Genomic DNA, 26,874 nt, shown 5'->3' with positions numbered 1-26,874 from the left:
CATGGAATGGCACCATTCCACTTAAACTTGAAATTCAAGTCTTCAAGATCAGTGAAGAGAGTTATGGCGACTGTACCGGTGCCTACTATGCTGATTTGCTATCAAAGAAAGATGTTGACTTTTTTCAAGGTGGCTACAGAAAACTTCTACCTAACTGGAATTAAAAAGCTTCACCACCGATAAGAGAAGTGTATTGAAAAGCAGGGAGATTATGTTGATAAATAAAATTAAAAACAAACTGTTACAATTGTTGGTTTTGTTTCTTAGGTATAGAACCTTTGACCAGCCTTCGTAACACCCATTTCCTGTCAAGGTCTAGAATGTGTGAGTGAGTGGGTAGAGTGAATGTGTGAGTGTTTGTGCGCGTGTGTGTGTGTGTGTGTGTGTGTTATGTGTGTTATGTGTGTGTGTGTGTGTGTGTGTGTGTGTGTGTGTGTGAATTACAAATTACACGTTCCGCCACTCAGTCTTTTCCTGACGGAAATGAACCCGACGAGGCTATGTCGTTTCTGCCCAGAGCAATCGCGAGATCTGACGGTTCTTGTCCTATTCCGGATGAGGTAGGTGTCACGTTGGGAGATGACAGCGTCGCTGATGATGGCGCCATGACGTAGCGAGTGGTGGATCCGAGTATCGCCGGAAATGCCCGATACATCTGAGTATAAAATCCATCCAAACCCTGAAACACAAGTAAAAAAACACATTTACTGGACAAGAAGAACGCCCACGACTCGCGTCAAAAAGATCCTGCATCTAGATGCTTCGGGAAAGTCTTGTGATCATGAAATCTTAGACATGGTCGACGCATAAATTCAATATGGCTACCAAAGTGTAACCCACTGGGCAAACACTGTCTGAAGCTGTCTAGGGTTACTGAGACTACAAACGGTATCTGTATATCACCACTACATTATCAGTGCAATCCTTAATCTAAGTATGTACTAGTATTTGCTCATCTACATCCATAAAATTCAACTGTTATCGTACACAGTTGAACCTCGTTAATCCGGATTATAAAATCCATCCAACCCCTGTTAAATCGTTCACGAGATATGTTGGATGTCCTGTTACAAAAATACAAACATACTGTTAAAAAAGCCTCTCATTTCAGAGAAACAAAATGCATGTCTGGAAGCAGTGGCATAAAACACTTGTCTATAACAAAAATGCCCAGGCCCTAAAGAAACATTAAATTGCGGTTGAGTACTCAACAAGAACACTAAATGCCTTTCAAAGACTTATCAAGAACGGGGGGCACGGGTGGCCCAGTCGTCTAAGGCGCCGCGATTCGCTGTGCAGAGTTGCGTCCCTTGGGCACGCCAGAAACCTATGATTGTGGGTTCGAATCCCGGTTCGCCCCGATTATGTTTCTAGGTTTGTCAGCACCATACCCGTGCTCGTGGGTTTCATCGAAGTGGTCTGAGCCCTGCATCACTTGGGGCTTTCCTCCCACATCAAGGGGACACGCCGTGATATGACTGGGATACTGTTAAAAGCGGCGTTAAACTCACTCACTAACCTATCAAAAACACTCTTACACAGATTTGAGTATTCAATTTGCTGCAAGGTCGGTTTGAGTTAAAATGGACCATCGAGACTGTCCGAGACCCGAACTCTCTGTCATTGAGATATGTGAGACCCGAGCTCGCTGTCATTGAGATATCTGAAACCCGAGACCTATGTCACTGAGATATCTGAGATCCGAATTATCTGTCATTGCGATGTACGAGTACATGGTAATATATGTTGTTACCCTGTCTGGCACTCGGCATTAAGGGGCTAAAACATGTTAAACTGCGGCATGGCATCTCATTGGGCTAGCACTATAAATTGTCATTAGTCCGGACTAGTACAAGCAGCCACACCCACACACGTGCATGCACGTCGCTATATAAGTGCAATAATCTTGACCGCGACGTTAAACCCCATTTTCACCTCACCTCACAGCAGAAATGTTTTTTTTTAAAAATCCAAATTATTGATGATTTCTAATTTATGCAATCCAGTTTTGCTATAAACATTGTAAAGTATACATAGTTTTCAAAAGCGGAAAACACACATTTAATTTATTGATGAATAACAGGGTTTTACACTAGGCAGAAATGCGCGTCCACTGTGCACAAATATACAGAATAGACGTAGAAGAAAATATGCACAACAATATCCTTTGTTATGACAAGACATATTAGGTCCTGCAACTACAGTAAAGTACGTTTATAACGAACACGCTTATAACGAACTGACCTTTATAACGAACTTATTTTTTAGTCCCGACCACTTGTTGTATAAATGCCTATAACGAACTACGGTTATAACGAACTAAAATTAGTGGTCCCTTTGAGTTCGTTATAACCGTAGTTTACTGTAATATATAATTATCAAATTTTACAGTACAGAACACTACACCATTTCATTACAGGACCCGTATTTCCTTTAAGAACCCTTGAAATTAATTACCGGGGTCCCCACGAACCCCAATTATACAAATCAAGGTAAAGGCAACCTTTCCAGGTTAATGTTTTGATATGAATTTCTGGGGGGAAAAAACCATGATTGTTAAATATGTCTTGTTAATGCGGTTGCTTGAGACGTCATTGTCGAGACCCTTCAAGTGTAGCCCGGCTTATACCACCCTTCACTCGTTGCTATGGTTACGTTTGTAGTAAGTGCCAGTGTACAAGGCAGCTCCCCCGCAACGGCTGGCTTGTGTTATAGGGAGTACGGGAGGATGAGGCAAGATTTCAGTAAATGAACCACATCTGGTTCCAAGAAGTTTCAAGTTTCCAGGAGACAAGATGAAGAGGGTGTACAATAATCTTAAAATGAAGAGGCTGGGGTTTAAAGGTTAAAAGATCTAGGCCTGTTTTGCTTTGTACCATTTGTTAAATCTAAGAGATGCACCCAACATGTTCAGCAAGAACCTTATAAAATTAATTAACTCGAGAGATAATGTTCGTTCATCGAAGCTCCTAGGCGATGTGTAAAATGTCATTGTATGCTATATATTTATAGCTGCAATAAACAATGCAGTAACAAGATAGTCTGGCGTGGCGGTTTGGAAACTTTATACGACTTTTATGCACTCATCGGATTCCATGAGAAGTATGAGAACTTTTTAATCAGCTGGTTTACAGATAGGATCTCGAAACGTTGGTGCAAATGTCGGTGCATTGGAAACCCTGGTATAAAACGCGTGAGGTGAGGCGTCACAAACACACGCAAAGCCAAGTCAATTGGTCATCTGGAAGAACACGGGAACACATGGTAAACAAGTCAAGATAGGGAATTCATTCGGACAGCATTTTGGTCACATCAAATGTGGAAAGTCTGCCATAAAACGTTTTGAAAGCTTGAGATTATTTTTGAATCTGCTTCCTTGTGGGCCCCGGGTCAAAATAGCTCAACATGGCGTGTCATTTTGCCTCGCAAGCGTGGATCCTTCGTGATGTTTCAGTAACTGGTTTTCATTAAAAAGTACAGAAGGGATATTGATGACTGCGGCGATATACAGCATTCATTCACTCACTCACTTTGTTACATGTAAGGGGGCACGGGTGGCCCAGTCGTCTAAGGCGCCGCGATTCGCTGTGCAGAGTTGCGTCCATTTGGCATGCCAGAAACCTATGACTGTTGGTTCGAATCCCGGTTCGCCCCGATTATGTTTCTAGGTTTGTCAGCACCATACCCGTGCTCGTTGGTTTCACCGAAGTGGTAAACGTCTTAGACCTGCATCACTTCAGGCTTTCCTCCCACATTAGGCTGACACGCCGCGATGTAACTGGAATACTGTCAAAAGCGGCGTTAAACCAAACTCACTCACTCACTCACTGTTACATGTAAGAAAAAAGAAAAACCTTTGATAAAGGAAATCTACTGTTTGCTCTATGCTTAGATCCCGACGATTACAGATATAAACCTCACTAACTACTGAGGGGCAAAAGACATTTTTCCGATTTTGTATATTAAAATGTAATTGTAAATTGAAAAAGACCTATTGTTTAATTTAATTATGTCTATTTAAAAAGCACCACTAACTAAACTGAGGGGCAAAAGAAATTCTAACGAGTTTTTCAATGGTATTGAAAATTGAAAGAATTATTGTTAAATTTAATTAATGTCAATTTAACCATCACTCATTTCTGCAACACTTTGTAAGAAGTGGGATGTGGCGGGATAATTTGGTGTAATAATAAATTGGATCAATAAAGACAAAAATATTAAAAATTCAACATTTGATCAAATCAACTGAGACGTATGGTCTGTAAATAATCGAGTCTGGACCAGACAATCCAGTGCTTGACATCATGAGCATCGATCCATCGCAATTGGGATACGACATGCATCAACCAAGTCAGCGAGCCTGACCACCCGATCCCGTTTGTCGCCTTTTACGACAAGCATAGTCGCCTTTTACGGCAATGCATGGGTTGCTAAAGACCTATTCTACCCCGTATTTTCACGGGTCCTTTGGGGGATGTAATAAAATGGTATTCCAATCATCAGTATTCCTGAGAATATTCATCTCTTTAAAAGCTCCATCACCATAGCACTATACATGTACATCTCTGGTGCAAGACAGGTTCAACAAAATGCTCGGGGAACAGGTGAATAGACATTTCTTAGCTACAGCTGCAAAACTAGATATTTTTTAAAATCAAAACTATGAAACTAAATATGTTGTTCTGAAAAACACCTGGAACAATGTATTTTATGTTGCAGCCAATTTCTCTTTTTTTTCTCTTTTTTTTCAACCGTCAAATGCATAAAAAAAATCAAGAAATCTCTGGCACAACTCTGGTACTTTCGAAATTGTCAGCCCCTAAAAACTACCACACCATTTTCTAAAACTTCAACATCATCATTAACAATGGTAAGATCAATAAGAGTACGAGACGTTTTTTGTCACTCGTGTAGCTTCCTGTTTTATGTACTGGAATTATTTCCATTGAATACCTCCGTTAAGACGTTTTGTTTTCCAGAGAACAAGTTTTCATTGAAATCACCTTCAAAAACAAGTTTGCGTATAATATCCAGATCATTTTCCACAGCAGTGTCTAAACATTATTACATTTGATATTGTTATATTCTGGACACTGTTCTATAAAGCCTTCGTGGCGCTATGACTTCGTAAATCTGCGTTCAAGTATTTTAGTTATATTACGATCATCCTAACGCTATAGTGGCTTTGTGAAAAGGGACCAGGTCTACATGATACACGCAGTACAACTGATTCCTGAAGTTGAAATATATGTTGCCAGATGGGTTCTAAATCGTGTCGTCTTTTAAAAGAATCTCAAATATAAATCATTATGCCATACCCTAACGAATTTCTGTCCTTTCGTAATGGTTTCGTGGAAATTGTCCCATAATAATTACTGCCTCGCACTGTGGGATCCAGGTGTATTTCATTGAAGCAAACAATGTGGTTATCTGAAAGAAATTCACTTAGATAACCAACTTATATCACACGGTTCCACGCTCAGGCGGAAAATGCTCATTGATTTGTCAACTAATAATATCATGCACTGGTCTCAGGCATAAGCATGAATAACCATAGAAATTACAATAGGATATTTACATCACGTAATGAATTAGATAACTGAGACAAACTAGTTATCACACGGCAAGCTTTACACTCTGTGGTCACAATCCACCTTGTATTGCTGAATCGGTTTGAAAAGAAAGTATAAAAAATAAAGACAATTCTAAACATGTAATTTAAACAATTTTACTGACACTGTCTTTTACGGAAGCGTTGTTGGGCCACAGTTAAAATGTTTTTTGTCTAAGTATCACCTACGAAGGACTTAGTATCTTCAACGTAGGACTTAGTATCTCCTACGTAGGACTTATTATCTCTTGCGTAGGACTTAGTATGGCCTTGAATCACTATCTCCTACGTAAGACTTACTATCTCCTTCGTAGGAGATAGTAAGTCCCACGTAGAAGATAGTATGTCCCACGTAGGAGATAGTAAGTCCCACGTAGGAGATAGTAAGTCCCACGTAGGAGATACTATTCACCGTGTCCCTACTACGCTTTTTTGTATGGATAAATGTAATACCAACATGTTAAGCAATATGAGGTGGAATGTTATGTGTTTGTGTGCCATGCTTCAACACGGGGCTAAAGTTGTCCGCGTTTACAAATATTCTAATTTGCGGCAACATTCCATGGATGACATCATATACTCTTAAAAAAAAGAAACGCAAAGCCAGATTTGTGTGAGGTAGGAAAATACATTTATACGAGGAACCGTACAATGTATTGAGCCAAAATATTGTAGAGAGAACACTTGGTGATTGTAGTCATCTCAGTTATCGGTACATAGGTAAAGTCCAAGTTGAAGGTCAGCTACCATCAATAACGCCTATGTCCCCCGTTGGAATCGATAGCGGCCTGACATCTCCTGCCCATGGAAGAGACGAGTATGCGAACTATATCCTGGGTAATGGTAGCCCAGTCGGTGTGCAACGCAAAAACAACTGCTGCAACGTCTGGGGTTGTGGTTGACGTCGGCGTAGCCGTATATCCAATTTATCCCACAGGTGCTCTATCGGGTTCAAATCCGGGGATCTGGAGGGCCAGGGGAGAACATCAACATTGTTTTTGTGTAGACAGGCTCTTGTGATCAGTGCTGTATGTGGTCGAGCGTTGTCCTGCTGGAATACATCGTTGCCGTTGGCTTTAATTTGGAGGACGTGTGGTAGGAGAATTTCGCTGATGTATCGTTGAGCCGCAAGATTGTCCTGGATAGGGACCATAACTATCCTGCCATGATGGGATATATCCGCCCACATCATAACACTACCCCCACCAAACCTGTTCACTTCATGTACGCAGTTTCCGGCGTAACGTTCTCCCCGACGTCTGTAGACCCGTGCTCTTCCATCCCTATCGACGGAGAAATCTTGATTTGTCGCTGAACCAGACATTTCTCCATCGCAGTTGAGGCCATACCCTGTGTTGACGACAACCAGTCGTTGTTGACGATGCTGTCGACTCAATATGACGCGTCGAACAGGACGTCTTGCTCGTAGACCTGCTGCTCTTAAACGGTTTCGTAAGGTCTGGTCGGAGATTCTGCGCAGTCCGGGTATTTGGGATGCGGTTGAGGTGGCAGTGGTCGTCCTTTCACGTAGGTGGCGCAGTCGGATTTTGGGCGGGGATGGTTACTCTTGGTCGTCCTTTATCACGTGTTGTCCCTTGCTGTTGAAACCTATCCCATAGCCTTGTGATGGTGCTGGGCGCTACATTGAAAACTTTAGCTGCAGCTGATCGAGATTCCCCTGCCTGCAAGCGGCCTATGACGTTGTTTCTTTGCACTTCTGTTATTCTTGGCATGTCGTTGAACTGTCACTGTTCGATTGACGCAGATGCCAGGCAATCAAAAACCCTGCACTTCAATACCGTTCATAGTGCTGCTGCACGTGCAGTACGTGCAGCTCCATGGCCCTTTTGGTAATACACTGGGTGCGTTTTTTTCAGAATCGTACGTGTTTCCCGACACAGAAAACACATTAAACCTCTTCATTTTGCACCTCTTGGTCCTCTTTGCTTTAATGGCCCAAAATATCCGTATTGCGTTTCTTTTTTTAAAGTGTATATATTGTTATGACACAATGTCGTAAACTGAAATTTTCTTCTTGTTTCATATATAGAGTAGTTCCCTTGAAGATTTTACCAAATTACATATTAATCAGACACAGTTAAATTATGACCACCCAATACCCTTTGAGTGCCCTCTAACGACAAACAAGGAGGACTTGGATCTAACCCGGGGCAGAATCCCATTGGGACAGTTTGGGACTAAGGTAACATTACAATGTAGCGCTTGTTTTTGTTGTTGTTGTTGTTGTTGTTGTTTAACGCCGCAGTTTTCTTGCGATTTTATGGTGACTGGTACATAATCGAGTCTGGACCAGACAAGCATGTGATTGATAAAGTGAGCATCGTTCCGCGCTGTCGGGGTACACCGACGCTATCAACGGCGTCACTACCTGCTCAGTTTCGTACAAGCTTAGGTTGCTGGAGATAGATCGTATATTTTGTCTGTTTGTTGTTTAACGCCGCACTCAGCAATTTTCAAAATATATGACGGCGGTCTGTAAATAATCGAGTCTCGACCAGACAATCCAGTGAAATTACAACATAAGCATCGATCCACTCAATTGGGATACCATGACATGCTTCAATTAAGTCAGCGAGTCTGAACTCCCGATCCCGTTAGTCTCCTTTTACAAGCATGGGTTGCTGAAGACCTTTACTGACCTGAGCCCCACTTGCACAAAGATATCTTAGCGCTAAGATGATCGTAACTCCCATACTTTAACATAGGCTTACGGTAGTCTTAGCGCTAAGATCGCTTTGTGCAAGTGGGCCCAGGACGGGTGAGGGATCTATTGCAACCCGGAGACCATGTTACGAACCATTGGGGTACTGCGTCTTTGAAAATGTCATAGGGACATTCGAATTAATAACTGACGGCTGCAAATGCAGATCATACACAATTTGAATACTTTTTTTTAGATCGAATGAAGGTTTTACGGTATTTAGAGACATCCGCATTTGTTGAGTTAAATAAACAGACGCTAACACAATAACTTGACATCATCTGCCCTGAAACTGTCCTGCGCACGTGTGATCTCGTTGAAAACGGTAGATTACGAGACCGCGGGCCGAGGTGTCACCATTATCACATTCAGATGGAAAGTGGGATGTTTTTCCAGATAATAACCGGATCTATTTCTGGGCAAGATTTATCCCCGCATCGACCCCCATAACGCTACGTGCGTCATCAAGCGTGGAGAAGCATCTCGACACATTCCGAATGCGACTTTTAAAGCTTTCTTTCTTACAGAGAATCTGTTGAAAGTTTAAACACAGAGAGTATGAAGTAGAATTATTTCCCAATAGATCAATGGCACAATAAACTAATAGAAGGCATCAGCGGCGCCCAGGGGTGAATACAACCCATATGTAGGGCCCCCCAGTCACCGTCTGCGTCCCCTTGAGACCCTTATAGAGGTTTCTATTGTACTCGGGGACAAATTTAGAAGAGCGATCGTGCTGGAGACGAAGTATTCTCCCCCGCCATTGATCTAAGAGTGTTTCATATCACTTGTGAATGTCCTTTTAGGAACGGGTCGAACTGGGGTCTATTTTGGGCCTGTTGATAGGCTCTGCGTGTTTTCCTATCCTGTGTTCGATGCCTCAATGAGAGAGAAAGGCTTGTCCTTTCTATTGTGAGGCATAATGTAGCTGGCAGACCTAAACCAGCAGATAGGATACTGATAAGGGCCTTGATCGCGTCATCATCCCTCGTCATGACCCTCAATATGTGGCAGTGGGTCACCAAGATGAAGTGGACGGGGGTGGTGGTTGGGGGGGGGGGGGGGGGGGGGGGTCAGGATGTACACGTGATTTTCCTGCGATGTAACTGATTTGTGTGATCAGTTTGGCGGCTGCTGTAATGTACATGTGCGATCTGAATCGGTTTTATGGTATCCCTGCTTAATCAACGTTCACAGAATGGCTTTCATCCGCACCTGAACTTTACATATCTTTCATGAGCCATGAGGATATATTCCTGCGCGCGGAACTATAACGGAGTGAAAAGCTGACAAATAAATCCGCTGTATGCTGCGTATCATATGAATATATTACGTTTATCGAAACTTCAGCTTAATCCTGAAGCCACAAGTTAATTTATCATCTGTTAGCAGCAAACCGCGCTCGTCTGTTGTTTCTAAGACCTGTTTTACGTCGGGCTTTCCTCCAACATCAAACTCGTCATAATGAAACGTTAAAAGTCGTGTAAAACAAAACACACTCGCCAAAACTACAAGCACGGGTTTGGTGCTGACAAACCAAGGGTCTTAATAGGGCGACTATTAGATCCTGGCACGACAGCACAGCAGCTGGTGTATTACCAAGAGAAAACTATAAGAGTAAGGTTTTTTGCAGTCTTATCATGTACCAGTACAAACATTGAAGTCAAATTATGTAAATTAGGCTCTCATTGAAACTAGGGGTTTACTTTTTCCTATAACCCGTGAAGATCCGGGGTAGAATAAGTCTTCAACAACCTACGATTGCCGTGAAAGGTGACTAGGCTTGTCGTACGAGGCGACTAACGGGATCGGGTGGTCAGGCTCGCTGACTTGGTTGATGCATGTCATCGTATCCCAATTGCGTGGGTCGATGCTCTTGGTGTCAATCACTAGATTGTCTGATCCAGACTAGATTATTTACAGACCGACGTCATATAGGTGGAATATTGCTGAGTGCGGCGTTAAACAACAAACAAATAAAACTTTTTCCTATAACAAAAACATCGTTGAAAATGTGTGGTATCTTTCAGGAAATCAAAGAAGATAACATGAAACGATCAAAACATATTCAAGACGTTCATTCTAATTGTGTCTCCCTAAGATGTTATCCGAACACAAAGCTCTCTTTGTTTCAGATATCTGTTTATTGAATATTTTTCAAATATCTGCTTACACTATTGAAGTAAACAAACTACAAGTACTTTTTTCATTCCGAAAACATACATGCTATATAACGCTCTTGTCTGCTGAAATGGTGAAACGCTTTTACGTGCTGGAATATTCTTGATTCCGGCAAATTTGAAATGAACATTTAATTTGGTTGTCATAATAACATTTTTGAATTTTTAGAAAATAATCTTTTCTCGAAAATGCTGAGAAAAAATGTCCTTAAGAGAATCGATCTCAGGCCATACTGGGTGTTTTGACGTGTAACATAGTTATACGACTCCCCTAACTGTTTTGGCCCAACAATTCAGAGGAAGGAAGTGTCTATAAGCTCAGACTAAACAGCAAACAAAAGTCTCCACACACACCCCTCCCAGAAATGTTGTTTCTTTGTTGTTTAACCCCGAACTCCCAAATATTCCTGCTCTTTGACGGCGGTCTGTAAAGAATCGAATCTGGACAAGACAGTCAAGTGATTGACATCATGAGCATCGAACCATGCACTGACCAGTGGGGATACCGGGTAAGGATATAGGTCCCCAGTAACCTATGCTGGTCGTAAGAGGCGACTTAATGGATCGGGTGTGGTCAAGCTCGGTGACTTGGTCGATTGTGTGTAAACATGCACCGTAAAGATGGCCGATTCCAAAGTCTATGTACTGGAATAGACGGTTTTTTCGTTCAGTAGGCAGCAAAGCACATGCAAAAACACAAGCACATGCAAACGCACACGCACACGCACACGCATACTCACACTCACACTCACACGCACACGCACACTCACACTCACACGCACACGCACACGCACATGCATACGCACACCCTCGCCTACACCCACACCATAAAAACGCGCAAGCCCACACACATACACCGATTGATTGACCGAGTGTCTGGGTCATATCATTAAAATTAAAGCTGTGTGTGGCTGTTAATTTTTTTTCCACTGTCTGACAACTAGGTGTCTGACAAGAAGGTGTCTGACAAAGGGCAGACCCCATTGATTAATACTGCTAACGATGACGTAAGCCAGCACACACACCCTCACTAGGGATCGTAATTGTGTTACCTACAATTCTAATCCTATTCATGGATCATTGCACGCTGTCTCTTAAGCTTATCTTGTGTTATGCTCATTCGTGTACGCAATCGGACGCAGCCCATAGTCCATTAGATGTTCTGAATTAACCAGCTGTCATCACAAATGTCATTCCCACTTAACAGGCCCTTATTGTTTCATCCCAAATTATCGATTAGGTTTTCAGTGAGGTCGGCAGATGACTTTTAAATCAGTAAGAACCATACGCCATCGTATAGTAAAAAGTTGTTTTTTAAATTCTTTCTTCCGTTTATCTTTTTTCTTCCGAAGTGTTGACGTACGCGTTTATATAATTTCAGAACATCACGCATAAAAATAGCTGGAACATCGTGTAACGAAGCATCGAAGCCCGACACTTCTCGCGATAAATAACGTAATCTCGTTACGTTTAAATTCTAGAAATGTTATCCATAACAGCCTTTCCAATGTTCGCTTTGCTTCCTCCAATTTCCCGATGCCCATTGTTATGAAGTTAAACAATAAGGCAACTCGATAGATTTTACGTAAGAACAAAATCGTTTATTTAATATCATCCGCGGTTTCAAACATGAAGCTTGAGCAGCCCCGTTTCATAAAGAGAATTTTGGCTACTATTTTCGTCTATTTTTCAATCAGTTAGAGGAAAACGTCGTCTTTATTAAAGAGATTTTGTACGTAAGCAATCCAAGCAATATTGTGATCATTGATAAGTGGAAAGGGGGGACCCAGCGCTCATATCCATCACCGCTCTGTTCAAACAATCACTCAGATTTCTCGGGCTAAATCGAGTTGGAGCGTGACCCAGTATGACCCTCGAGCGTTCAACTCGCGTGGGAGGGTGGCGCGGGCCTCGAGGGGGAGGGAGGAAAACAAGAAGGGGGTGAGAGTAAACTACGATGCTCAACTTGTTTTATGTGATACCGTTATTTTGTCAGGGGGGTGAAATTGGAGCCAGGTTGGTGGTAAGGGTCGGCTTACAAACATAACACAATGCGGTACGTCAACAGCGACGTTGAAAGACTTGGTCAACACCGATGACATTAATATTGCGTTAGTCTGTTCTGCCAAAGGAAATAGATTCATTTATTGTCGTACAAATATATGAGCAGGGTTCGATTACTTGTTCAATTTATTGAAAAATGTAAGTTGAGTCGGTACAAGGACATGACAACCATTTAATGAAATTAAAATAAATATTTCCTATATTGTATTACTCGTGGGTTTTAAAATAAAAAAAATCATAGTCCGATAATATAATAGTAATAAAATTTTCTTAGCAATTATTTTCTGATTGGATAGTCTTCTTAAAAAGAAAGTTAATCTTTAACAAAAACGATATTTCATTTCGTTGGTTGAAGGATATAGTTTTTTGGCGTGGATGTGAATGTCACACGCACAGGTATACACACACGCGCACGCATGCGCGCGCGCACGCACAAGTACCATTATCTTGAACGCGACGCTATTCCTGACATTGTTGGATTCATCAAAACGCAATGACGAATAAATACATATTTATGAAAACGTATTAGAACAGAACAGAAAACTAACACTACCTGAGTATACCACATACATACACCCGTAAAAATCCGGAGTAAATAAGGTCTTCAACAACCCATGTGTGCCGTTAAAGGCGGCTATGCTTGTCGTAAGAGGCGACCAACGGGATCGGGTTGTCAGACTCGCAGACTTGGTTGATGCATGTCATCGAATCCCAATTGCGCAGATCGATACTCATGATGTCAATCACTGGATTGTCTGAACCAGGTTCGATTATGTACAGACCGCCGTCATATAGCTGGAATATTGCGGCATTAAACAACAAACAAACAAAAGCTTCATCACACAAAGGTTATACATTGATACAAATCCTAGAACAGCCCATTAAAGCTAAAATAGACACAAAAGTACGCTGATGTGAATTGATAATGTCGTTTTCACGCTGAAAAGAACCAAGTTTTCATCAAATAACATCAAAAGTATAGAAAAAAAATATTGAACTATTTCTTGAGGGTCGTATATAAATACTATAACGGTTATAGTCCCTTCGGTGCATGATATAAGTTCGATTTAGTTCAAAATATTATTAAAAAGAGCTAAAAACTTGCCTAAACCATGCTTCATGGGTGAAATCACACTTTTTACTGTCTAGCAAGAAAATGGTTGTTGCTTCCACCCACCTTCCGGTTTGAAAAGGGGGGCACGGTCGGCCCAGTCGTCTAAGGCGCCGCGAATCGCTGTGCAGAGTTGCGGCCCTTGGGCACGCCAGAAACCTATGATTGCCGGTTCGATTATGTTTCTAGGTATGTCAGCACCATACCCGTGCTCGCTGGTTTCACCGAAGTGGTAAACGTCTGAGACCTGCATCACTTCGGGCTTTCCTCCCACATTAAGATGATACGCCGCGATATAACTTGAATACCATTAAAAAAGGTGTTAAACCCAACTCACTCACTCACTATTTACAGACGGCGATCGTCACTCACTCACTCCGGTTTGTAATGGAAAGAGCTTTACCCCCTGTGATCTCTAGATTTGATACAGACAGCATCATAAGACACGTGGCCGTTTATAGACTTGTTTGGTTCAGCAATGGGTTGACATTAATGCTGTATGGTGCTGATGGGAGAGCCAGGATGTACTACTGTCGCCATGAACGTTTTTGTTAGTTTTCTTTTGGATCATATTATTTTCTTCACATCACATCAATAATACGCGGAGTATATTTCAATTCACATGGAATGTCTACAAAGGAAAATATTATATAGCACAAATAGTGATACAGTTATCTTTTTAATTTGTCAAAGTATGGTAGATTGATGGACAGAGAAAATATATGTATTTAATTCAACTCTACTTATGGAAGTTAATTAAACACAGACCCTTTTTTATTTTTTATATAGCCCGAACTTCCAAATATCCTTAATTAGGACACAGATGTCACGTTAGTTAGTGCAGAAGAGTGAATGAGTGAGTTGTGTTTAACGCCGCTTTTAACGGTATTCCAGTTATATCGCGGCGTGTCAGCTTAATGTGGGAGGAAAGCCCCAAGTGATGCAGGGCTCAGATGTTTACCACGGTGACACTCACGAGCATTGGTATGGTGCTGACAAACCTAGAAACATAATCGGGGCGAACAGGGATTCGAACCCACATTCATAGGTTTCTGGCGTGTCCAAGGGACGCAACTCTGCACAGCGAATCGCGGCGCCTTAAACGACTGGGCCACCCGTGCCCCCTAGTGCAGAAGAGGCCACCGATACGGTTGGTACAATACACTATTTCTCCCGCTGGGAATCAATTGAAAGGGTAGTCAAGTTAATATTGCCATGGAGCAGTGACAAACTATTGAATTAAATAATCGTTTTCTGTTCTGTATTTCAATATCATAAAGTAACTTTATAAACAAAAAGACGTGTGAGGGATGGGGTTAGGGAGTGACGGGGGAGGTCAAGGTTGGTGTGGAGGTCAAATGCCCAAGTTGCCCATATGTTTGGTCTTCAAAAAGTGTATTTTTCGACTGTGGGACAAGCGCCGCCAAACGGAGGGTGTTGCAATGAAACCTTGGCGTGACAGGCCAACAAAAACGACATCTGCACTAGGCAATTGATTCAAATCTGTTCTTGTTATCAATAGAGGCCTCCGAACTATTTCAACATCTACCGTATGCAGCCGATCTGGAAGCAAGGTGGCCGGTGAAGGTGTCACCCTAACAGCTTACCACAGGCGACAAAGATTGGTGTGGGCGTCACACCATGTTGACAGACGAATCAAGAGTTTGCCTCCGATTCACAGATGGCAGAAAACGTTGTTGGCGACGTAGCGGCAAGCGGAATACCAGGGCAACAATTCTTGACCATGTTCGGTATGGGGGCGGGAGTGTCATGGCATGGGGCGGTATCACACACGACTGGTAACTGATTTGGTTAATGGGAATGACCATTTGACTGACCAGCCATATGTTGACGAACCTTTGCGTCCTGTCGTTGTTCCATTCGCTACAATTGTCAGCAGAAATAATGAATTGCAAGATACCAATGCCAGACCATGTCGTGCGTAGACGCTCATACGCATGTCAATCAACAGTATGCCATCTCAATGTGTCGTGCATGTATCGCCCAGCATGGTGGACATACCAGATATTGATCTACACACCGAAATTAATTTTAATCAAATTTATGTGTGTGTGTGTGTGTGTGTGTGTGTGTGTGTGTGTGTGTGTGTGTGTGTGTGTGTGTGTGTGTGTGTGTGCGTGTGTGTGTTGGGTTTAACGCCGCTTTTAAAAATATTCCAGTTATATCACGGCGTGTCAGCTTAATGTGGGAGGAAAGCCCGAAGTGATGCAGGTCTCAGAAGTTTACCACTTCGGTGAAACCCACGATCACGAGTATGGTGCTAACAAACCTTGAAACATAGTCAGTGCGAATCGGGATTGAACCCACAATCATAGGTTTCTGGCTTGCCGAAGGGACGTAACTCTGCACAGCGAATCGCGGCGCCTTAGACTACTGGGCCACCCGTGCCCCAACTGATGAAATGATAGTGAAGGGGTAATGACAAAACATGTCTGAAAAAATAATTTTGCGTGTTTAGATCTGTAAATTGTGTAAGGCACACATATTCGTCAGTCTGTTCACGACTTTCAACATAAAACAGGTTGTTTTCCAATCACAGTTGAATGAGAAGAGAGTTACTTAATTTTCGCGTGAAGCACCATGTGTTTGATTTAAGTTGTACTAAAATTTTTGACTCCTTGAAACCAAAAGAAACCACCGTCCGTTCAACTCTGTATATACGTATAAGAGATGGCAACTGTTGACAATTTGTTTGGTGTTGGCAAAAGATAATTCTCTTACATTGACAGAAACGTTCGCATTGCAACTAGACACACAGTGCAAATTTACATTAATTTTACATTTGCACCTGCTCCAGACATGAGGCAAATTTGCTCCTGGTGTAAATATACACACATGAGTAAACGCGTTCTATATGACACGTATTCTTACGTATGCATTTCTACACACGTATGCACATATACACACATATGTATAGAGGCGCATGTGAACGGGTATGAGACGACACCAATTTATTACACCGCAGTCTAGTCAGGTGGATACTCAGTTGGATGATCATACTTGCTACCAGGTATTTAGTCGGGTGGTCATACTGTAACTGGATACTTCATTGGGTGATCATATTTGCTACCGGGTATTTAGTCGGGTGATCATACTGTAACCGGATACTTCATTGGGTGATCATACTTGCTACCGGGTATTTAGTCGGGTGATCATACTTGCTACCAGGTATTTAGTCGAGTGATCATACTTCCTACCAGGTATTTAGTCGGGTGATCATACATGCTACCAGGTATTTAGTCAGGTGATCATACATGCTTACCAGGTATTTAGTCAGGTGATCATACTCGCTACCAGGTATTTAGTCGGGTGATCATACTCGCTACCGGGTATTTAGTCGGGTGATCATACTTGCTACCAGGTATTTAGTCAGGTGATCATACTCGCTACCAGGTATTTCGTCGGGTGATCATACTTGCTACCAGGTATTTAGTCGGGTGATCATACATTCTACCAGGTATTTAGTCGAGTGATCATACTCGCTACCAGGTATTTAGTCGGGTGATCATACTTGCTACCAGGTATTTAGTCTGGTGATCATATTCGCTACAAGGTATTTAGTCGGGTGATCATACTTGCTACCAGGTTTTTAGTCGGGTGATCATACTTGCTACCAGATATTTAGTCGGGTGATCATACCTGCTACCAGGTATTTAGTCGAATGATCATACTCGCTACCAGGTATTTAGTCGGGTGATCATACTTGCTACCAGGTATTTAGTCGGGTGATCATACTTGCTACCAGGTATTTAGTCGGGTGATCATACTCGCTACCAAGTGTTTAGTCGAATGATCATACTTGCTACCAGGTATTTAGTCGGGTGATCATACATGCTACCAGGTATTTAGTCGGGTGATCATACTTGCTACCAGGTATTTAGTCGGGTGATCATACTTGCTACCAGGTATTTAGTCGGGTGATCATACTTGCTACCAGGTATTTAGTCGGGTGATCATACATTCTACCAGGTATTTAGTCGGGTGATCATACATGCTACCAGGTATTTAGTCGAGTGATCATACTTGCTACCAGGTATTTAGTTTGGGTGATCATACTTGCTACCAGGTATTTAGTCGGGTGATCATACATGCTACCAGGTATTTAGTCGGGTGATCATACTTGCTACCAGGTATTTAGTCGGGTGATCATACATGCTACCAGGTATTTAGTCGAATGATCATACTTGCTACCAGGTATTTAGTCGGGTGATCATACACGCTACCAGGTATTTAGTCGAATGATCATACTCGCTACCAGGTATTTAGTCGGGTGATCATACTTGCTACCAGGTATTTAGTCGGGTGATCATACTTGCTACCAGGTATTTAGTCGGGTGATCATACATGCTACCAGGTATTTAGTCGAGTGATCATACATACTACCAGGTATTTAGTCGAGTGATCATACATGCTACCAGGTATTTAGTCGGGTGATCATACTTGCTACCAGGTATTTAGTCGGGTGATCATACATGCTACCAGGTATTTAGTCGAATGATCATACTTGCTACCAGGTATTTAGTCGGGTGATCATACTTGCTACCAGGTATTTAGTCGGGTGATCATACTTCCTACCAGGTATTTAGTCGAGTGATCATACATACTACCAGGTATTTAGTCGGGTGATCATACTTCCTAACAGGTATTTAGTCAGGTGATCATACTTGCTACCAGGTATTTAGTCGGGTGATCATACTCGCTACCAAGTGTTTAGTCGAATGATCATACTTGCTACCAGGTATTTAGTCGGGTGATCATACATGCTACCAGGTATTTAGTCGGGTGATCATACTTGCTACCAGGTATTGAGTTGGGTGGTCATACTTGCTACCAGGTATTTAGTCGGGTGATCATACATGCTACCAGGTATTTAGTCGGGTGATCATACATGCTACCAGGTATTTAGTCGAGTGATCATACATGCTACCAGGTATTTAGTCTGGTGATCATACATGCTACCGGGTATTTAGTCGAGTGATCATACCTGCTACCAGGTATTTAGTCGGGTGATCATACATGCTACCAGGTATTTAGTCGGGTGATCATACATGCTACCGGGTATTTAGTCGAGTGATCATACTTGCTACCAGGTATTTAGTCGGGTGATCATACATGCTACCGGGTATTTAGTCGAGTGATCATACATGCTACCAGGTATTTAGTCGGGTGATCATACTGTTACCGGATACTTCATTGGGTGATCATACTGACTATCAGGTGCTTAGTTGGGTGATCATACCGGCTCCCGATAAGCTGGTTTGATGACCATATCAGCTAGCAATTACTGAGTTTGTGACCATGATCATACTAGCTAATTACTTATTTGGGATATCACATTGTCTGGTGAACATACTGGTTCTCGGGTACTCCGTTGGGTGATCATATGTTGTTTTTATTCTTCCTATAAACATCTCATATCATACAAGAATTATAGAATAATATTTTTTAAAGATTGAAGTAGTCGTCGGAATGGTATTCTGATAAAAGAAGAACGATGCCATATGATCCAAGTCATATCATTTAACGTTCATAAGCAGAGGAAGCAAGTGCAGACAAATAACTTTTGTCATGGAAACGATAAAAGTTTTCAGTGTCAGTATTTCATTGTGTAAGTCTCTTTTAGCACAAAAGAATTTCGTCAGAAAATATGTACAGGATACGATTTAAAAAAGGATCGCATAGAGAATAATACATTTAGCAGTACTAAAACGTTTCCAGACGTGTATAAAGGAGACTTAGAAGCGTCTTCTGTGTCTCATTCATCTTCACAGAGGAACGTACGCGCATCTTCGACTTTGCAGTCAATAGAACCCAAAACAGAACACATCAATGCGTCATGGTCTTGATGAACAGTATATATCCACTGTATGCAACACTTTCTGCATGCACATATACCGTCTCAGTAGTTGTTTGGGCAGAGCATCTATTCCTAGCATGGTGTTTACTGTCTCCACCATTCCAAGACATAACTTCAAAGCATATTTGGTTTATCAGCGCAATTATCAAACAATGAATCGATAGGCGCGATTAGCCCAAAAGTATTTCAAACACGTTAAGGTCGACAGAGGCTCGACAAACATGCAGAGATGCAATGTGTGTCGCCCTTCAAGGGAAACTTGGCATTTAAACGTCTTTGGTCTTTGGGAACAAACTTATTTGCTCCATATCTCGCTTTTAAGTCTTTCAATGGCATATTCATTTGCAACGTGTGACTGGATGGGTAGTGCTGTATTGTTTGCATTGTCAAAGTGTTCGGGTTCGAATCCAATTTTTACAATGTGTTTGCATGTTTAATGTTACTGCGGTATTAGAGGCTTCTCATAACTACCTGTAAATATACGAGTCTCAGTAGTATGAGTAGCTAGCCAGGACGTTGGGGTATACGGTTACACACTAACAGGCAGGTCGTGTTAACCGTCAATCTAATGCTTCAAAACATACACACACATGACCCGTGATGGTCCGGGGTAGAATAGGTCTTCAGCAAACCATGCTTGCCGTAAAAGGCGACTATGCTTGTCGTAAGAGGCGACTAACGGGATCAGGTGGTCAGGCTCGCTGACTTGGTTGATGTATGTCATCATATCTCAATTGCGTGGATCGATGCTCATGATGTCAATCCATGGATTGTCTGACCCAGATTCGATTACTTACAGACCGCCGTCATATAGCTGGTATTTTGCTGAGTGCGGCGTTAAACAACAAACAAACAAACAAACAAACAAACAAACAATGAGACTTTCCAAGAAAAGTAGGGAGTCATGAAATTTTAATTTTATGATCGGTCGTCAGAAGAAAGATCATCTTTGAAAAATGACTGCCAGAAATAGCCCCAACACACCAGAAACACTGCACGAGAACCATGTTATATCTCCGTGCACGTGGGTAGAGGGTCATTCTTTATTTTTACACATCAGTGAAAGGTCGTAAGAGTGCTCTGGGCCGTAAGTATTGTTGAGTCCCATTGTCCACAGTAACACGTAAGATCTCTTACTCTTGCTTTGAGGCAGTATTTGTGATCTGCAACGTGGTGTACGCCAGAGGACTGTTTTGATGCTTCGAACTGGTAGAACTCAGCGATAGGTAGCCAATATGTTCAGTGTGCCCCTGTCTGATTTTCAGACCACAGAACAGGTTTCTGCAGATACAAGATGTTAATGATCGGCCCCGTACAGAGCGCCCCAGTTCAACAACACAAGTCCGATCAAATCGCTGTTCACTGACAACCGTAGTTCAAGTTACTGACGATTTCTAATCTGGGCCCCGTTCGTCAAAGCGACCGCAGCGCTTAGGTGATCGTAACTCCTATACTTTAACATAGACGTATGACAGTCGTAGCGCTACGCTCCATTCGTGTAAAGAGGCCCGAATGCCATTCGTCACCACTCGCCCCTTTCCGTAACCTGCAAGAAGACTCGTCCCTCTGTCGATGAATGTTATGTGCGAAAATACTTCAAACCAATCAGAATGCGCGTATGATTTCAAGTTCTTCGTCAAAGAATCCCTCAGAAGTATTTTTTGATTTTACATATGGCTTGCATCTAAAAATATACCAAAGATACAGTTAAATGTGTTCAATCATACTGCATAATTCCGCATATCCCGATGTGCTTTAAATTGCATCTGAAATATATATAATATGTAGAGAAATGTAAGTGAACCTTTACGCAACGAGTTGACAAATGTTTTAGGTATGCCCGTTTGCGCTGAGACAGAACCCGGTCGCAAAAATGGCCACGAGCGGGGCACGAGTCGCTGTTCAGCTTGACCCGGAATAACACGAGTTGGTCCCGAATTGGTCACGCTCGGTGACCACGTGTTGTACCACCGTTAACAAACCGACACGTTTCGGCCAGACGGCAATGGTGTTTACAGGTAGAAACTAGGGGATTCACCCAACTTCCTGGATAAGCGTGGACGTGCCTGGAGGCGTCATAACGAACGCCATGCGAACAAGGTAAGGCAACATGTCAGATGTGGGGGTCGGGCTGTCGTGATATCGGGCGGGTAGCTATGCCTGCCAGGACGTCACTGGACGTCACTGAGACGTGTACGCCGACATCACAGGCCACCCTACCGCGACGATCCGGGTTAGAATAGATCTTCAGCGACATCCGGGGTAGAATAGATCTTCAGGAACCCATGCTTGCCGTAAAAAGCGACTATACTTGTCGTAAAAAGAGACTATGCTTGTCGTAAAAAGAGACTATGCTTGTCGTAAAAAGAGACTATGCTTGTCGTAAAAGGCGACTTACGGCATTCGGTGGTTAGGCTCGCTGACTTGGTTGATACATGTCATCGTATCCCAATTGCGTAGATCGATGCTCATGGTGTCAATGACTGGGGTGTCACAAATTGTGTGAATGGCAGGTGCTACCGGTAGAGCAGAGCATGCTTACCCATTTCGCGAACACCTGTGTCGCAACTGATTTTCAGTTTGTTTGTTTCTTGTTCGACGCCGCACTCAGGAATAATCCAGGGATATGACGGCGGACCAGACAAGCTGATTTTCAGTGACCCATTCATATCGATATCACCACTATTTTTGGCAGCCAATGGAATCTGTTTCGTCGTATATTCGATACTGATTATTCTCTGGCGTTGCCGGTTCATATTTACATCAAAACCAAATGTCATACTTTGCACGGAACGCACGTGCAGCACACAACTACACGGAGGTACTGCCTGCCATATAAATACACGTGACCAAATGACGATACCTGATTGGACAAGAACTTCGGGTAACGTACAAATTCCATATATGGTGTCAATGTATGCACAACGAGCAGCACATGTGGCCGTACCTATTCAATGGTCATCAAAAATACAAAATCTCATCTGGTTCGTTGCCTCTCATAATACCTGTAAACGCCCAGGGTAAAAACAAAGCCACGTCAGAATCAGGTTGCTTTTGTTTATCAATAGGCAATAAAATGTACCAAGTGATTGAATCGACTCTTTATAGTGCTATATTAGTGCAATAAATTTCTTATGACTTTCATTTATTAGCGAGAAACCCGTAGCTGTGTTCACATAAATAAAATGATAAGTGATAATTAGCCTTTGAATGATGGCTTTAGTTTGTTTTATAGCTGAGAAGAAAGTTACACGTCTTAATACCTTAATACCAAAGGCTTACTGGTTACTCATGGGAATTAACAGACATTAAATGCAATTTTTTTTCGTTTTTGCAACTGCACAGAATATTACATGTACAAGCAAACATGTGAACAATTCAAAACTTAGATTTAATTGTTTTGCTGTAGACAGTACAATCGGTATGCTGTAGACAGTGTATAATCGTTAAGCTGCAGACAGTGTATAATCGTTAAGCTGTAGACATTGTCTAATCGTTAAGCTGTAGACGGTGTATAACCGTTAAGCTGAAGACAGTGTATAATCATTTTGCTGTAGACAGTGTATAATCGGTATGTTGTACCCAGTGTATAATCGTTAAGCTGTAGAAAGTGTCTCATCATTAAGTTGTAGACAGTGTATTATCGTTAAGCTGCAGAGAGTGTATAATCGTTAAGCTGTAGACAGTGTCTAATCGTTAAGCTGTAGACAGTGTATAATCGTTAAGCTGTAGACAGCGTATAATCATTAAGCTGTAGACAGCGTATAATCGTTAAGCTGTAGACAGTGTATTATCGTTAAGCTGCAGACAGTGTATAATCGTTAAGCTGTAGACAGTGTCTAATCGTTAAGCTGTAGACAGTGTATAATCGTTAAGCTGTAGACAGCGTATAATCATTAAGCTGTAGACAGCGTATAATCGTTAAGCTGTAGACAGTGTATAATCGTTAAGCTGTTGACAGCGTATAATCGTTAAGCTGTAGACAGCGTATAATCGTTAAGCTGTAGACAGTGTATAATCGTTAAGCTGTTGACAGTGTATAATCGTTAAGCTGTAGACAGCGTATAATCGTTAAGCTGTAGACAGTGTATAATCGTTAAGCTGTAGACAGTGTACAACCGTTAAGCTGTAGACAGTGTATAATTGTTAAACTGTAGACAGTGCACAACCGTTAAGCTGTAGACAGTGTATAATTGTTAAACTGTAGACAGTGTATAATTGTTAAACTGTAGACAGCGTTTAATCCTTAAGCTGTACCCAGTGTACAACCGTTAAGCTGTAGACAGTGTATAATCGTTAAGCTGTAGACAGCCCAAATCGTTTAGCTGTAGACAGTGTATAATCGTTAAGCTGTAGACAGCCCAAATCGTTTAGCTGTAGACAGTGTATAATCGTGAAGCTGTAGACAGCGTATAACCGTTAAGCTGTAGACAGTGTATAATCGTTAAGCTGTAGACAGTGTATAATCGTTAAGCTGTACCCAGTGTACAACCGTTAAGCTGTAGACAGTGTATAATCATTAAGCTGTAGACAGTGTATAATCGTTAAGCTGTAGACAGTGTATAATCGTTAAGCTGTAGACAGTGTATAAATGTTAAGCTGTAGACAGCGTATAATCGTTAAGCTGTAGACAGTGTATAATCGTTAAGCTGTAGACAGTGTATAATCGTTAAGCTGTACCCAGTGTACAACCGTTAAGCTGTAGACAGTGTATAATTGTTAAACTGTAGACAGTGTACAACCGTTAAGCTGTAGACAGTGTATAATCGTTAAGCTGTAGACGACGTATAATCGTTAAGCTGTACCCAGTGTACAACCGTTAAGCTGTAGACAGTGTATAATCGTTAAGCTGTAGACAAGGGGCGTTGTTCATAATATCGATTAGGGTGGAATATTTTACAGACCATCGACATTTAGCTGAAATATTGCTTAGTGAGGCGTTCAACAAACAAACAAACAAATGAGTCACCAATACAGCACGTAATGTGGACTCTGCATTTGTTAATACGGATAATTTTGGGATCGATTTAATGACCATAAAACAGGCGAAGACAGTGCTGGGATTTCAAGCCTTAGAACCTCTGTGTTAAATTATCCTTGAAGTAGTGTTGCTGTCAGTGCAGTGGATTAGTTTAATTTCATCCCGCAGGTCCTATCCCATCTCACTTAAAACGAACGCCAGGCTCTGCATCGAAAGAAAAGCCCAGTATTTGGGGAAACGACGAATATTGCGGGTCAAATTCAAACATGAAATAAACTTCTCATTTGTACAGGGAACAAAATCCCAACAGTGAGCGAGAATGATGAAAGTATTGTATTAAGTGAATTCGAGGCCATTAGGAAATGAAGGCATGCGCGTTAACGGTCTACTTCCTGCACGGTACGGTGTTTAACGCCGCCAAACACGGGGACGTGTGCCGTGCTATCGCCAGCCTGGATCATTGAAGCCCTACGGAAGGGCGGGGATTATTGACATTTTCAAGATGGCGACGGGAGAACTCTTTGAGAACAAATTATCTTTCGATTTCCCATAAACTACGCTGCTATGCTGGCAGACGGCAGTGTGTGAAGAGTATATCGCGGAGTTGTCGGTGAGCGATTAGCGGAATTAAATATTTGTTTTGACAGAAAATATCTCCTTCATGCCCCGCAATTCAACAAGTAAACATTATAAATGGCGTTCCTCTTTTGTCGCTAAAACTATTTCCAATGACGGCAATGCTTTCCTTGTTTACTGTAAATTCTTACCTTCTTGAATTGTAAATTAATTTGACTGTTGGATATAAAGGCGGTATGTTATCGATCATTGGAACATGTGAATCAGAATAGGCGTATGATTATAAAGTACCTTGGTCAAGGAATCTCTCCCTCAGGGAATGGTCAATTATTATGGGGTGGGGGTGGGTGGACGTGTGAGTGTGTGTGTGTGGGGTGGGGTGGGGGGGTGGTGGTGGGGGGGGGGGGGGGGGGGTTTGTCATACATACATTCTACCTTCGGGATTTGTCATACGTACATTCTACCTTCGGGATTTGTCATACGTACATTATACCATCGGTTACGTACATTCTACCACCGGTTACGTACATTCCACCATCGGTTCCGTACATTCTACCATCGGTTACGTACAGTCAACCATCTGTTCCGTACATTCTACCATCGGTTACGCACAGTCAACCATCGGTTACGTACATTCTACCATCGGTCACGTACAGTCAACCATCGGTTACGTACAGCATATACTATCAGTTACGTACATTCTACCATCGGTTACGTACATTCTACCATCGGTTACGTACATTCTACCATCGGTTACGTACAGTCAACCATCTGTTACGTACATTCTACCATCGGTTACGCACAGTCAACCATCGGTTACGTACATTCTATCATCTGTTACGTACATTCTACCATCGGTCACGTACAGTCAACCATCGGTTACGTACAGCATATACTATCAGTTACGTACATTCTATCATCTGTTACGTACATTCTACCATCGGTCACGCACAGTCAACCATCGGTTACGTACATTCTATCATCTGTTACGTACATTCTACCACCGGTTACGTGCATTCTTCAATCGGTTACATACATTCTACCATTTAGTACGAACATTCTACCATCGGTTCAGTACATTCTGCCATCGGTTCCGTACCGCATCAGTTACGTACATTCTACAATTTGTTACGAACATTATACCATCGGTTACGTTCAGCATACTATCATTTACGTACATTCTACCATTTGTTACGAACATTATACCATCGGTTACGTTCAGCATACTATCATTTACGTACATTCTACCATCGGTTACGTTCATTCTTCAATCGGTTACGTACAGTCTACCATCGGTTACGTACAGCATTCTATCATTTACGTACATTCTACCATTTGTTGCGAACAATATACCATCGGTTCAGTACATTCTACCATCGGTTCCGTATATTCTACCATCGGTTACGTGTATTTTACCATTTGTTACGAACATTATGCATACATACTACGTACATTCTACCATCGGTTACGTACAGCATACTATCATTTACGTACATTCTACCATCGGTTACGTACAGCATACTATCATTTACGTACATTCTACCATCGGTTACGTTCATTTTTCTATCGGTTATGTACAGCATATCTAAGGACAGACTACCTAGGCTACGGACAGACTACCACAGGCTAGGGACAGACTACCATAGGCTACGGACAGACTACCACAGGCTAGGGACAGACTACCACAGGCTAGGGACAGACTACCACAGGCTAGGGACAGACTACCATAGGCTAGGGACAGACTACCATAG

General features: G+C 42.1%; 1 protein-coding gene across 1 annotated transcript in view; it reads right to left on the bottom strand.

Annotated features, from left to right (window-relative positions):
• Positions 1 to 463: 463 nt before the first annotated feature.
• The window catches only part of LOC139461646 (retinal homeobox protein Rx-B-like), a 35,366-nt gene continuing 8,955 nt past the window's right edge, over positions 464 to 26,874 (bottom strand). Inside the window, exon 4 of the mRNA XM_071243110.1 lies at positions 464 to 679. Coding sequence (XP_071099211.1) covers positions 464 to 679 — 216 coding nt within the window. The remainder of the gene's footprint in view (positions 680 to 26,874) is intronic.

Source organism: Haliotis cracherodii, unplaced genomic scaffold (assembly GCF_022045235.1).
Source record: "Haliotis cracherodii isolate W230 unplaced genomic scaffold, xgHalCrac1.p SCAF_15, whole genome shotgun sequence".
Classification (NCBI taxonomy): Eukaryota; Metazoa; Mollusca; class Gastropoda; order Lepetellida; family Haliotidae; genus Haliotis; species Haliotis cracherodii.
This window is presented reverse-complemented; position numbering and strand designations above follow the sequence as displayed.